This window comes from Pezoporus occidentalis, unplaced genomic scaffold (assembly GCF_034315485.1).
Source record: "Pezoporus occidentalis ecotype Australia unplaced genomic scaffold, CSIRO_AGI_Poc_V1 ctg107, whole genome shotgun sequence".
NCBI classification, from domain to species: Eukaryota; Metazoa; Chordata; class Aves; order Psittaciformes; family Psittacidae; genus Pezoporus; species Pezoporus occidentalis.
Window position 1 is genome coordinate 2,409,430 of NW_026912854.1, and position 14,339 is coordinate 2,423,768.

At 39.0% G+C, this 14,339-nt stretch overlaps 1 protein-coding gene across 2 annotated transcripts in view; it reads right to left on the minus strand.

Moving 5' to 3' along the window:
* The window catches only part of SEPTIN7 (septin 7), a 55,942-nt gene extending 43,439 nt beyond the window's left edge, over nucleotides 1-12,503 (minus strand). For both annotated transcript variants that reach the window (XM_062622445.1, XM_062622434.1), the window contains exon 1: nucleotides 12,407-12,503. In XM_062622445.1, the coding sequence (XP_062478429.1) occupies nucleotides 12,407-12,416 (10 nt within the window). In that variant the 5' untranslated portion in view covers nucleotides 12,417-12,503. The remainder of the gene's footprint in view (nucleotides 1-12,406) is intronic.
* Between the last annotated feature and the right edge of the window lie 1,836 nt (nucleotides 12,504-14,339).

Consider the following 14,339-nt stretch of genomic DNA (forward strand, 5'->3'; position numbering starts at 1 on the left):
TGAAACATCAGAAACAAGAGCATTACAATTTACTGGACATGAAAGGATGCTAAATATATTCAACTGCACTGCCATGACACAGCAGCTTGAACAGAACAGGTAGAAAGGCAAGGAAGACACAGCCCTTGATCTTCCATTCTCAGAAGAATAAGCATAATCAAGGCACAATTTAACTAACAAGTCATACATGATGATCTATAAGAAACAAAGGCAGTCTTCTTAGTTATCTGAGTCTTCTTAGCTGGAAAATAAAAAGCTATCAGTTGTTTATTTCTCCTGGGGTTTCTTTTACAGAAACCACCTCATTTAAAAGCTTCTCACTGTACCAAGAAAACCCAGCTGAGTCTTTTTTAAAGCTTTTTTTTAATCCTTTCGTAAAAGGATTTGATACCTATCATATAACTTCAGCTATGCAGAGGCTTCACACAAAAAAACAAAAGGACAGGAATCTTACACAGCAAACTGAGAATGCAGCTCATAAGAAGTAAAAGAAGCAATGCATTGATTATGTAATCACAGACTGGTTATGGTAGGAAAGGAGCTTAAGATCATACAGTTCCAACCCCCCGCCATGGCCAGGGATGCCTCATACTACAGCAGCTTGCTCAAGGCTCTATCCAACCTGGCCTTGAACACCGTCAGGAATGGGGCAGCCACAGCGTCTCTGGGCACCCTGTGCCAGTGCCTCAGCACCCTCACAGGGAACAGCTTCTGCTTATCGATTCCTCTTCATAATAAATAGGTAACATGTATTGAGGGGTTCATGTCGTTTGGACATACTGTCAGTACTAGGATATGACCAGAAATATCTTTTGTGAAAAAAGGGGTATTATAAAAACATAAGATACTTCAGGGGGAAAACTCAGGAGTGGAAACATTCTGCCAACCTCAATTTGGCACACACGCCTACTGCTCTGAAAGATACCATAATCTGCAGCATTCCTAACTATGTCAAAGCTAATCTCTGTTTTCTGTAGAGTTAAAAGTGCTACAAGCTCTCAGATTCTTATCCAAGAAGAGCCAGCCTCAAGCTTCATCTACACTGGCAATGAATGCTGTCAGAACAATGTGCCTACCTGAAGAAAACTAGGAGTTTCTAAACGTCATGCGACTTCTAGGAAATACAGACTCTTCCAGCGGAGCTGCAAGGGTCTAGGTCTCAGTAGCTGGGCAAACAGAAAACAGCTTTCTCCTCCTTACTGAAAACCTACAGCCACCAAGAAAAAGCAAATCCCACCAGTTTATTATTGATTAGATGGGAATGTGGTTCTGGAGAATTCAAAGTTTTACAGTCAAGTACCTGGATGAAAATGTAAATTAAGCCTCTAACTGCTTACCTGGAGAGAGAGGGCAACTTCTCAAGAGGGAACATTCCATAAAGCACAAATACCAACAGCACAAAGTTATGCAATATCTCCCCAACACCACAGGACAGAGCCAGGAAAGATTCATCGTAGAAAGATACATCTAAGTTAAACCACTTAGGAACAGGCAAACAACTACAGAACACAACATGACAGCTCAAGGGGAGAATGACTTTAACCTGCCAGAGGGGAGACTGAGATGAGCTCTTAGGCAGAAGCTCTTCCCTGGAAGGGTGCTGAGGCGCTGGCACAGGGTGCCCAGAGAAGCTGTGGCTGCCCCATCCCTGGCAGTGCTCAAGGCCAGGTTGGACACAGGGGCTTGGAGCAAGCTGCTCTAGTGGAAGGGGTCCCTGCCTGTGGCAGGGGTTGGAGCTGGAGAAGCTTTAAGGTCCCTTCCAACCCAAAACCAGTCTGGGATTCTGTGATCTTTATGAAGCACTGTTGTTGGGCTTTTTTATTCTTGCTTCATTGTAATAAATGATTTATTTAAATATTAACTATAATCAACGTTCCCAGGTTTTTTCCAAAAAAATTCCCTTTTTTTTTTCTATTTTTAGGCTGACAGCAGCAGTTGAGGGAATTGGGAAGCACACAATGTTGGCAAACATAACTGTACTTGAATAAGCAGAAAAAATTCTCTGCATCTGCCATCAGCTCATCTTACTCACTAGTACCAGGGAAGCCTTTCTTACCCTGCTTTCTCAACAGCACAAAAAAATGACACAATAACATGAGTTTTACAATGCTAAAGGAATAAGATAATCAACTACAGGTTTACTCATGTATGATCTTTTCTGTTAGACTTCATTAATAGAGACATGCATTGACAAAGGTCTTCACATTCTGCATATTCAAATTAGAGTCATTCAAACAAGAACTGTGATTGTGTGCAATTTAATTGAACACTAATTTCTGTCTGAGGTAACCCTATTTAATCAGTTTCTCATTAACCAGATACTGTGAATGGCCTACCTTCACCTGATTAGCAAGTGCAAAGATGTTAGGACACAAATACAGCCAAATTCTAAAGGGTATTAGATCCATAAAAATTCCAGAGTCCTTTCAAACAATCAGCATTTTCCATCTTCCTGAGCTCTACTTCTGGTTGAAAAGGCATAAAAGCACTGTTACAGTTTAGCCTTTCTTGAGACAAAGTGAATCCACCTAAATGGTAACATGAGAAAGCTGAATAGTCAAGACTCCTATGCAGCATCTCATCCATATGGATCTCTAAACGTGTAGGTGTCAACCCCTTTCTAATTAGACAGGTGTATTAAAATGTTTTGCAATTAGTTGTAGAATAAATGCTTTTACTGTTACTTGAAGCAGAAGATAGGTTTTGAGTAGAACCTCAAACAGCCCAAGTATCTGCAGAGTTCATAAATACTTCCTCCGAGTCAGTTTTGTTTCATTCAGTTAACTGAATGCTTGCCATTTGACATAAATGACCCAAAGCAGATACCTTCACAGCCAAATAAAAGTTTGGACACTGCCCTCAGTTCAAACCACAGTTCATGAGCGTATAAAAGTCACACCCTTTTACTTACTGTATAATTGAAATGACTGTAATAATTAAATTGTTGCAATTCAAGGAATAGTTATGGTTAAAATTTGCCCCCATCATCAACATCTCAACTCATTACTTTGCATTCAGTCACTAAACACATTTGATCATAGAAAGACATCAGTATTAGAGCTCAAGACCAACAGATAAAAGGACCAAAGTGTATAGGGCTACATTTGAAAAGCAGTAGGTATTTCCTCATAAGAAGAGCCCGTGGATTTAGCTTTCCAACCACTAGACTGTGTTCATCTATTAAGTGAATTAATGAGTGATGTGCATGACTGGATTAAGCTCTACACATATCCCAGCAGAAACAGGGACTGATTCTTCAAAATAAAGAAGAGAAGATATTTCCCTGAAGGGGAACTGGTTTAGTTTTTTAGCTTCAGCTACTCAGGAAGAATTTGGATACAACATATGCCCTTGAAATAATAATTCAAATGAAGGCTTTATGTACTATAGACACCCCAGACCATAAAAGAATGAAAATGGAAAAATCCCTGCACAACTTTACAGAGCCAGTGAATATAAAATGCTATTTTCATTGACACAGTAATCAACATGCAGGAGGGAATTTGGTGTAGCAGCAAGCAGTGCTCTTCAAGCTGTGACTTTACCAGGGTTTTAGTAAAGCTCACCAACAGACCACAGATGGCAATGCTGTGGAACATACTTGCCTTTGCTCATCCTGCTCAGACTAACCCTGGCATTAGTCCCGTCACATGGGCTTCAGAGTACATGGAAACAAGGTGGTTGGGATTTTGTTTAAACACTTTCTCTCTACATCAGAAGACATAGCAAAGAAAAAGCCCTTCAGTATGAGGGTGCTGAGGCGCTGGCACAGGGTGCCCAGAGAAGCTGTGGCTGCCCCATCCCTGGCAGTGCTCAAGGCCAGGTTGGACACAGGGGCTTGGAGCAAGCTGCTCTAGTGGAAGGGGTCCCTGCCTGTGGCAGGGGTTGGAACTGGAAGAGCTTTAAGGTCCCTTCCGACCCAAACCAGACTGTGATTCTATCACTCATACTACCAAGGTTACCTTTGGGCTTTCCAGGGCAAGGAACATCATGCACTAAACATCTGCAAAGAGACGATACAATTTCTCCTCCTGTCTTCAGCTCTGTTGCTGGGAGCACAGAAGAATGGTTAGCCCCAAACCTGTGCAACCACCTCAAAGGTTTCTACATTCCTCCAGTGTTTTGCCAGAGGTCTAGAGATACAAGATTAGAATTCTGGTGACCAAAAGGTAATTTCAGAAGGGAAACTACCCTAAAAAGAATTACAATTAAACCTGAACACTATTTTATGTTGCTGACCTCTCCACAGGTCAGTAAGCAGAACAACATCACACACTATCCACAGCCCAACCAAGAAAACTGATGTTCAGAGTAAAGCTTGTCTTCAGCTCTTTTAAAGAGCTCCTTCTGGTATTTACTTTTGCCATCCTACATGAAGACAATGGTATTTGTACTAAAGGGTATTACATTCATTGCTCAAAGGCCTCTTTGAGACTGGCCCACTTGTCATGGAAAGCATTTTCAGACATCAATAGCTAGTAAGGAAAACAGTGAAGCACAAAATAACCGGAAACTGACAATAAACTTTCTCATACCTTAAACCAAGGGAGAACAGATGGTAAAAGAGAACTGCCGACTTCCAAGAAAAACAACAAAGTTAACTTTCAGAAGCCTTACGATTCCGTTTTAACTCTGCAGTGTGGGGCACTAACTTCAATGGTACCTCCTCATCAGAAAAGTCAGGTGGATGTGAAGGCAAATCAAACACAGTTTAATAGAGATATAAAGTAAGTATTTTACAGATTTGCATCATAGGGGCTGAGGAGATACATATAGATGAAAGCTTAACTAGCTCTTTACCCAATACTGTATCACAGCAGAACCATTCAGATCTTTCATAAACCAACTGCAGAATATTCCTGAGACTACCTTATTTGTAACAAAAAACAGATTATTCCATAAGAGTACAAATCCAGCTAAATTAAAATCCTTTAATTTAATGAACTGTTGGTCTGACTGGCAACAACCAGAGTCTTAATAACAGGCATCTCCATCACAGCAGAACAGAACATTTTGTTGTATCACTGGCAAGTTAACATTTAAGGTCAAAAAATACAGGTCTTCAACGAGACTAGATCAAGGAGAGCAAGTTCCAAAGCCCTGGAACAAACTGAAGGTTGATGCCACGTGCTTCTAAAATAAGTGATCCCCTACCATGCTTCTGAATATAAAGCACAGTATTTCTACCTTGAAGGACAGGAGACCTGGGCAATGTGGATCAAGGCAGTAACAACAATCATCACCCACGTGTGTGTGCAATGAAGCCCCTTTGCTGCTCCATGCCATTCCAGCTTATCCAGTGTCCCCAGCTCTTTAGCTGATAATTGTATTTTTCAGCAGTGGTTTGTTTCACAGTTCTTCATCTTCAAGCAATGCTTGTGCTGCAAAGTGCTCCACAAACATCCAGCAACTGCTTTCAGACTACTGAATGAGCATGTTTTTCACTGGCTTAAAACCTCATCGGCAACGGAGGTCAGTATTTCAGTGATACAAACCAGAACTGCTTGTGAAATTGGGAGATCAGCACCCTCCAAAAAGCTTTCACTTCAAGCTTAATATAGGGAAGGAGCTACATTGAATAGTATCATTACACACTTAATACAGCTTATACCAACACTGACAGAAATTTAGCATAATTCCAAGACAGAGTGTAAGGGCTCTTCCATTTGTGGTCTTGGTATGCGTGACAAAACTACCTACAGTGAAAAACTGGGATGGAAGTTAAAGGCTGATAGAAACTCAGACAGAAAAACTAGCTTGATCAAACAGCTTCACCTCCAACCACTAAGAAGTTTAAATTTGCTGACTTAAACATCATAATATGGTGACTGGAAAAAACATCAGACTACACCAGAAAACAAATGAGAAAAACTCTTCTTGGAAGATGTTCATTCGCTTTCATAAAAGAAATTGCAGACAGGAATATGGTATCAACTCTAACTTGACACTGAATCTGTTCAGAAGCTCAACAGAAAACATCCAAAACCCAGAACCATGTAACCATACTATGTACGGAAAAACACAGGGAAAAAGAAGCAAATCTAACAGCTTCAAATGGATTCACAGTGAAGATCTGAACTACTGCAAAATCAGCCAAAGGGAAAACACGCACATTGAATCAGAAGATTCACAATTAATGGGCCACAGTGGCTTTAGTACAGTTATAGACCACAAATACTCCAGCCAAGAATATCACTTTGGTTGCAATAGTCACCTAGTCATTCATGAGGCTGTCTGCACCTTGATGCAGCAGCAAGCCTGACATTTTCAGCCAACAGAAAGAAAGAACCAGGTTTCAACTCCTACAGTATATTTATCTACACAAAAACCTGATTTCTACTTTGAATTTTACTCTAGGCTTGTAGAAAGACTGCCCCAAAACAGTCCTGCAGTAAACTGGCACCTGATCATCAAAGGCTAAGGAACTAGAAACGGCAGCAGTGACTTCTAACAAGTCACTCCTTACAAGATGTACAACATCTAGCTCACACCCTACCCATGCAGCACGACAGCTCAGGACAACTGTTCACTTTTGAAGGCAGAATCAAAAACCTGGTTTGGCCACCTGATAACCACTTTAAGAGGTAAAACATAACCATTAGTTAGGTACCTTCTCTAAGATGTGGTTAAGTTCACACATTACATTAAACACCATCACATCTGCGCATCCCTGGCGGTGTTCAAGGCCAGGATGGATGAGTTTTGGAACAAACGGTCTAATGGAAGGTGGGAAGGGGCTGAAACTAAAGCAGCTTTAAAAGGTCCCTTCCAACCAAACCATTCCATGATTCTATGATAACCAGAACATCATGCAGTGACTAATTATTCTAATATAAAGCAAAAAGAAAAAACAATAGATTATTCATTTCAGTTAAACTGCGACCTACAAACCTGTCACCAACAGGAGCAAGAACCAGCTTCCAACACTGATCTCACCATAGTGAGCAAGCATACTGTAACAGCTTAAATACCAATAGAGTAAGCGTGCATTTGTGTCAATGTGTGCATACATTTACATGCAAATTCAGCAAGTACATTTTTATTTAGGAATCAAATAAAACCCTGGTAAGGCAAGGTAAGAAAAACCACCCAGAGCAATAAAATTTATGCAGTTAGAAATACAGCAAAAGTTCCAGCTGGCCTGAAGACAGCTAATACCATGACAAGATTAATTATGTAGGCAAGGATGGAAAACTCCACACAGCTTAAAAAAGAGACAGTGAAGATGACACCTACACAGTGCAGAGCACAGTATCTCATGAGATGGTTTTCATAAAAGTCCCTGAATACTTCTATTAGAGAACCAGTTTTAAATACAGAGGGATGTAAAAGAATTCATATTATTTGTTATGAGACTGTCATGAAAATGATACATGAAATAGAAAAATGTTTTCAACAGAATCATCACCTGTTTAAAGAAATAAAGCCCAATTAGTTTACAGTCAGATTTTGCCAGATTATGGGTTTGCAACCATACACTGAGGGAGAAGGCTCTTCCCTCAAAAACCATCGCCAGGAACAAAGAACTTTCATAGATAAATTAGGCTCTGACCAAAATGCAGTTCAGTTGAGTTTCAATCCAAAAATCACCAAAGCTTTACAAAAACTTTCCTTAATTTTTCTAAGCAATATTTTAATATAATGCATCGTACATAAGGTTAGCTGTTAGAACTCAAAGATTTGTATGACAGCAGGCATCTAGCAAGAGATCACAGAATCACGGAACGGTTTGGGCTGGAAGGGACCTTAAAGCTCATCCAGTTCCAGCGCCCTGCCACGGGCAGGGACACCTTCCACTAGAGCAACCTGATGAAAATGAAAGGGGTAATTCTAAATCAGAACATGATCCATCACCAGGAGACACCAGTATCAAACCAGTTCAAGTTTTCTTCAGTGAACAATAAAAGCATTTTCAAGTCATATGTGCTTTTTGTTTAACATAGCTTCCCAGTCTTGCAAAATACAGCCCTCTCCTTGGCATCCACGCCAAACAACCATGTTTGGCCAAAGCATTTGAGTGCCTGTATAATTACAAATGAAACACTATGACAATACTAACACATGAGTTTTTGCTTTAAGTTGTAATCTACAGGTGATCTACGAGGCTAAAGCAACAATTAGAAAACAAAACAGACGATTATAGGAGAGGTTTCAAAACAGCTTTTTCAGAATCAAAGCTAGCAATGCGTTGCTCACAAACAGGAGATGTGTAGGAAGGTCCTCTAGAAAGCCACTTGACTGTGTGTTACACTTTGCAAATCAGATGAATTTTAAACAAATAAATACATAAACGTTAAGAGTCCAACCTCTGAGAAGGCTCAGGAAGCCCAAATGCCTTCAAGTACACAGCTCTAGGAAAAGGCACCCTAAATAGTTATTTTTAAGTACATAAAGTCTATAGGAGAAAAGAATTTTTAGAAATGACGGCTTTGCATCCCCTTGGGCGTTGGTTCAAATCCCACGTTCCCAGCGTCATTCCAATACAAGGACAAAAGAGGGATTTCCTGATTCAGCATTTGGAAAAGAGACACGCTGAAAAGCAACTCTGTTCCACACCTCATTACACTGAAACAAAGAGAAAAACACACCCACTACTTCAGCAAGTGTAATTACATTAATAAACAGACACAGCTACAGTGTCACAATTAAGCTTTTCCTTAACTGTGAGCTGGTAACTGTGGTAGTACTCCTGCTGGAAGTTCTCTTTTCTTAAGCATCTGACTTCAGCATATAATTTCCTCCAAAAAGCCTCTACAGCAGAGATATCCAGAGAATATGCTTTGGGTTTCAAACAGACCAAATATTTACGTTAGGTTCTCAAGTGTTTTGACAGCTACCTTATACTTTTAAGGGATTACAGAAGGTTATGAAGGAAGCAGCCTACCGAGGCCAACTTGACATTTTTTTTTCCACAGGTGAGCTCTTGTATTTCAGATCAGTCACTTTAAACCATGATTTAAAAGTCTTCTCATGAAAGCATCAAGAATGAAGCTCAGCTTAACACATATTTCTGCCTACTTTATATCTTACCCTTGGAGGAGGTGCTTGTTAGTTTTTACTCTACAAAACCAAGCCATTTCAGGAGCAGCGTGGTTTCAACAACTGATGAGCCTTCTGGAATAGGATTCCTACAGAATTCATTGTCTCAACAAAGATTTTTAAAGACAAATTGATGTCCAGTGACAACTGATCAATAAGGAAAAGAAAGGGTTATCTTGGGTCTTCAGGTTCTTAAGGAAAGTTTATAAATACTACCAAAAGAAACCATACAACCTAGAGAAAACAAATACAGTTAAGGAGATAGAAATGTTAAACTGTTTATCATGGCTAAACATTATGGAGTAACTCCAGTTACTCTCTAAAGGTTAACTTTTCAATGGTTCTTAAAACATTAAATATAAAAAGGATATTTTAACATCAACTTTTTGTATTTGTGTGTGTGTGTCGTTTATAAACACTTCACCCATTAGTTACATTTCATGTAAATACCAGAACACCTGGAAATTAGCAAATATTTACAGGAAAGACATCACTAGCATTAAGCCTCAAAAACAGCAACCTCACTGAGCTCTGCCTTCAAGAGCAAGCCCCACATGGCTGTAAGAAGCCACTTCCAAAGCAATGCCCCCAGCCAGCTCAGAGAAGGAATCCCTGCACCCTGAACCTGCTCTAGGCTATTCGACAACTACTTGGCCTTCTGCACACCCAAATTTAAAAGCCCTCTCTCCAGCTTCACTGGCACAAGAGAAGGCAGGAAGCCACCACATCAGCTCCAGGGCAAAGACAGTAACTCAACAGCCTGGGGAGTAAGTATTTTATTGAGTTCAGTAAAACTGACCTATCCCCCTGCAAAAATGCTGACTGGAAACACTGTCAGACCTGTTGGATGCTGTACTTACTGCTTCCTCAGAGACAAGTATCACACATAGTTAAACTCAAAACCGAGTTGTTTTTACAGCAATCGCTACACCTGTACAACTGCACTGGCAAGCCCCCCTTAACAGGCTGGATCTGCTGAATTTCTGTACTATGCATTTCAAGACCAAAAAGCCAGGTATCATGCTATGTACATCTGTTAAGTTTAACTGATTATTCCAGACTAAACAAACAACTGGAAAAGAGTTTCTATACAAATGCATAGCTGCAATATCAAGCCTCACAGATGCCTGAAAACAGCTGGAGACAGATCCCAGATCCCAAACATGATTCATTTTCTTCCTTGTACCTGTTTAGCAACTACAAGCATTGTTTTTCCCACTTTTTCATGTCAGAACAAACAGGTGCCTATAAATAAAGCAGACTAGTACTTGTGCAGTAAAGAGCAGCTATGCATGCACGACTCTTGGTAGTAGAAAGAGCAAGGGAATACTTTAGATTACCTCCAAGTGATGATACATTCAGTATTCTTACTCAGCCAGCTGTCCACCATTTACAGATTAGCATTACATTCTGAAGTTTTAACTTTTAATAACTAGATTATAAATAATTCAATTTACTATTACAGAACTGTATCACAATGTCAGCTAAAGACCTCGACACAAGTCAAAACACATCATCTACAAAGAGGAACACAGCAACAATTATAATTCTAAGAATCTAATTGCACATTACAATATTACCAACCAGTGACCAGTAATACACAAACTATTCCATCTTCTTATTTAAAATACACATATTTTTTCAGGGCATATTATTATCAGGCACATCACTTGTAAATAAAACAATTTCTTCCTCTCATTCCTCTCCAGATTACTGAAAGATCAGCCACCATTTGGGTTAAACACTCACTTTCAAGTATCTGACTTCTATACTTGGGGTGGAAGGAGACAATTAGATGTACTTATAAAACTGCTGCCAAACCCCCAGTAATTTCCAGACAATGATAAGAAATTCCTATACAAATGTATTAAGTCTCAGTAGTAAGTAAAACAGTGTTAAAACTGGTAACAACATTTTCTGATCAATAACTCATTTTTAATCTAATTTTGGACCAACTTTTCCTCTCAACAGTGACCATTTTCTACAGTTCTCCTACATGCAACTGCATTAGGCTGAACTACAGGCAGACGTAAGAACACCAAGGTAATGTCACACACTTCCTCCAGTTCTAATACATCACTACATCTACTGCTTCTGCTTTAAGTGACTTGGTTTTTGTGAGAATGAAACTTGGAAGTACAACTTATACCCCACTGTGGAATAATACTGAAGACACCTCCCTCCCTCCATCCTCCCTTTTTCCTGCAGGTAGCAGAAAATTAAATTTTTTTTAAGGTTATATACAGATTTATAGCAAACAATGAATTCTGTACTTGGATTCTGGATTACAAAAGACCTGTAATCAAGTCCCCAGAGAAAAAGGCAACCTCAGATTCTAAAATTCTAATTCACTTTGTAATCTAAAGAAAACTAAAGTGACCTGCAACGAGTTTACACCAATTTGACCTTGATTTCTAGCTCTGTCAATGATACTGTTATGTTACAAGCTACATATACATAATGACTGCACAAGACATCCATTGCAGCGATGACAAACCAAAGCATTATCAAGCTAATCAAATTACAAAAGATAAAGGTAGACATTACCAAAGAGACAGATGGCTATTATAAAACATTTATTATTATTAGTTATTATATTAATCACTGTATATCAAAACCGGGTCACATATCCAGTATACGTACATATATACTCAACCTTAGTAACAGTCTGCTATCATACAAGAACTCAAACAATGGAGAAAAAAAAGGCAATCTGATGTCCTAGCAGGAGAGCGGTCATTTTGGGTCATCACTGAAGCCTAAATGAACTGCTCTGCATTGCATTATCCATTCATCCTAACAAGAATTTCCCATTCTCTGTAGTCCACAGGGAGCATACTGTTTACATTTGGTTTTCTTTATAACCATACAAACTAGGAAGGTCTGTTTAAATTAAAGCTTTGATTTTGTAGCATAGTTTTGTGGCCACAGACGTGCAGGACATACAGGATCCTGCTGCCTGGTTATGTACAAGGAAAGATTCCGATGTTACTTTTGGATGCCAGTTTGCCTTGTTGCACTCAACTGTAAAAGCAGTTCTATTGTTTTCTTCAAATAAAAATCCATGTTCAAATTATTTCTATTCTGTCATACTTGCAAGTCACATTTTAGAGTAGATCCACACCACTTTTTCCTTAGACTATATGAACTACACAGTTCTCTTTATTTTCCTCATCTACTTGCATACTGGACAACACGCTCTTTTTAGCCACTCTAGATTTACCAGCCTAGAAGCCAGATTTTCTCATAAGACCATACAAAAAACATATGTGTGTGTGCATATATATATATATCTCTCTCAATCAGTATCACAGATTACGAACTACATTAATATACTTTTAGCAATCTCCACTCAAAACAAACTTACCTACTACCATGAGTGTGAATTCAAATCCTCTCTTCACAGACTTGCGGTAAACCTGATTTGGAAGATTTGCAAACCCCACATATCCTTCAAGGTTCTTCTGTTGCTATGGCAAGAGACACATACAAAAGTTAAAAGAAAAGCTTGTGACTTCTTCCTTTGCTTCCATTAGTTATTTAAACATTAACAAGAACAACCAGATTAGAATAAAATCAACTTTGTTTCCATGCCCATTTGAAATACAGGCAACTAGTACGATTGTAGCTTTCTTGTACTCCCAAGGGTCATGGTGGTAATGCCCCAATATGATGGGGATTAACTTGATTTTTACTTCTGGGGGCACAACTGAAGGCCTTCATGTTAAATCCACATCTACACTAATGCAGCATGCACTTGAATGAGCCTGCCATAGAAGCAAAAATTCAGTTCCCTTGTACTGTGAAAAAGTTATTCAAAATACTGCCTACTATGAACAGCGGGAATTCTGGATGTTAGTCATTACTGCTTCTCACCACATTAATGAAAACGTCAAGGTGCTTAAAATGCCTGCTCCTCACTGTGCTAAACCTGGTGATCCTGCAGAGACTGGCCATGCTACTTTTAAACTGCTCTTCCAGCAGAATCCTAGAAATGTGTTTGATATCACAGCAGGTCCATGGATTGTCTTATGAGACAAGACAGTTTAGCTCTTTTAGAGAGAAGCTGAAAATGCTTTTGGAGACAACTCTCTATTTAAAGCAACAGAGGTGCTGTTTCTCTCAGAGTGATGGTTTCAGCCATAATATATAACTTGGTAACTACTAAGGACATGCAATTGCTACCCATCCCACCAGATGTAAAAGATTTAATCACCATCAGTCACTCTGCATCTTTTAATGCCTACATACCTTTTAATCTATGTCATGCTTACCAGAAACAACTCACCCTCTCACTAAAATCTAGGTAACATATCTTTTGCTTAAAAGAGTAGGTTGACATGTAATTCTCATTTTATATTATTTTTATGTCTCTTCCCCTTCATATGTATCTCCACATTTAGGACAGTTTTACAACTAAGAACTTTAAGAACAGAGCATGAAATGCTTAACAAGAATAGATGGCAACTTTCAAGTTTTTTCCTCTGTTAAGTGGGTCTACAGCATTTACATGACCAATTTTAGATAATAAAATTACAAATATTACTAACTAGAAATACCTATGAAGTGTTACAGTTGATATAACGCTATATTTAGTGTAAGCAATTAATACTCCATAGGAAAAAGCCTTTTCAAAACCTGAAGTTGGATGCCAAATTCCAATTTCCAATATACCAATACCAACTGAAATGGAAGCCTTCAACATATTCATTTTTAAGCAGCTGAATTTGTTCATAATTTGCTATTTCTAAAAAGACCAAAAAAAAAAAAAAACCTGCAATTGAGTTTCTTAAACTCCTCCAACAGCTTTTCAAAGAAGCTACTTCTTACTTTTGTTGTGGAAGCACTGACTTCCACTGCATTGATCGCTGTACCAAGTGAGATCTCATGTTTCTGAAACTTAGAATAGCTTCCCCTTAACTTTTATCCCTTCCTGATTTTCAACCAGCTCCTATTAAGATAATGCTTGTTTTATTTCCACAACAGCTGTAATACATGTGTGTCAACATAATACTTACAGCTACTTTGTAAATAACACGTTTCCATCATTTTCAGTGTTGAGGGTCCAGAAGTAGTCCAGTAAAACAATGAATTTGAGCCATTGCAGCAACAAGTCCACAGAGATATAGCAACAATCCAGAAAAAGAAACAGGGGCGGCATGGGGAGAGAAAGAAAAGGAGAGAACAAGTTACTTACATTTGACCAGTCACCCACAATGCTTTCTATCTAGCGTGCTTAGCATACAGTGGTTTAGGCAGCCTTACTTTAGTTGGCTTTGTATGTATGATAGCTTCATTTC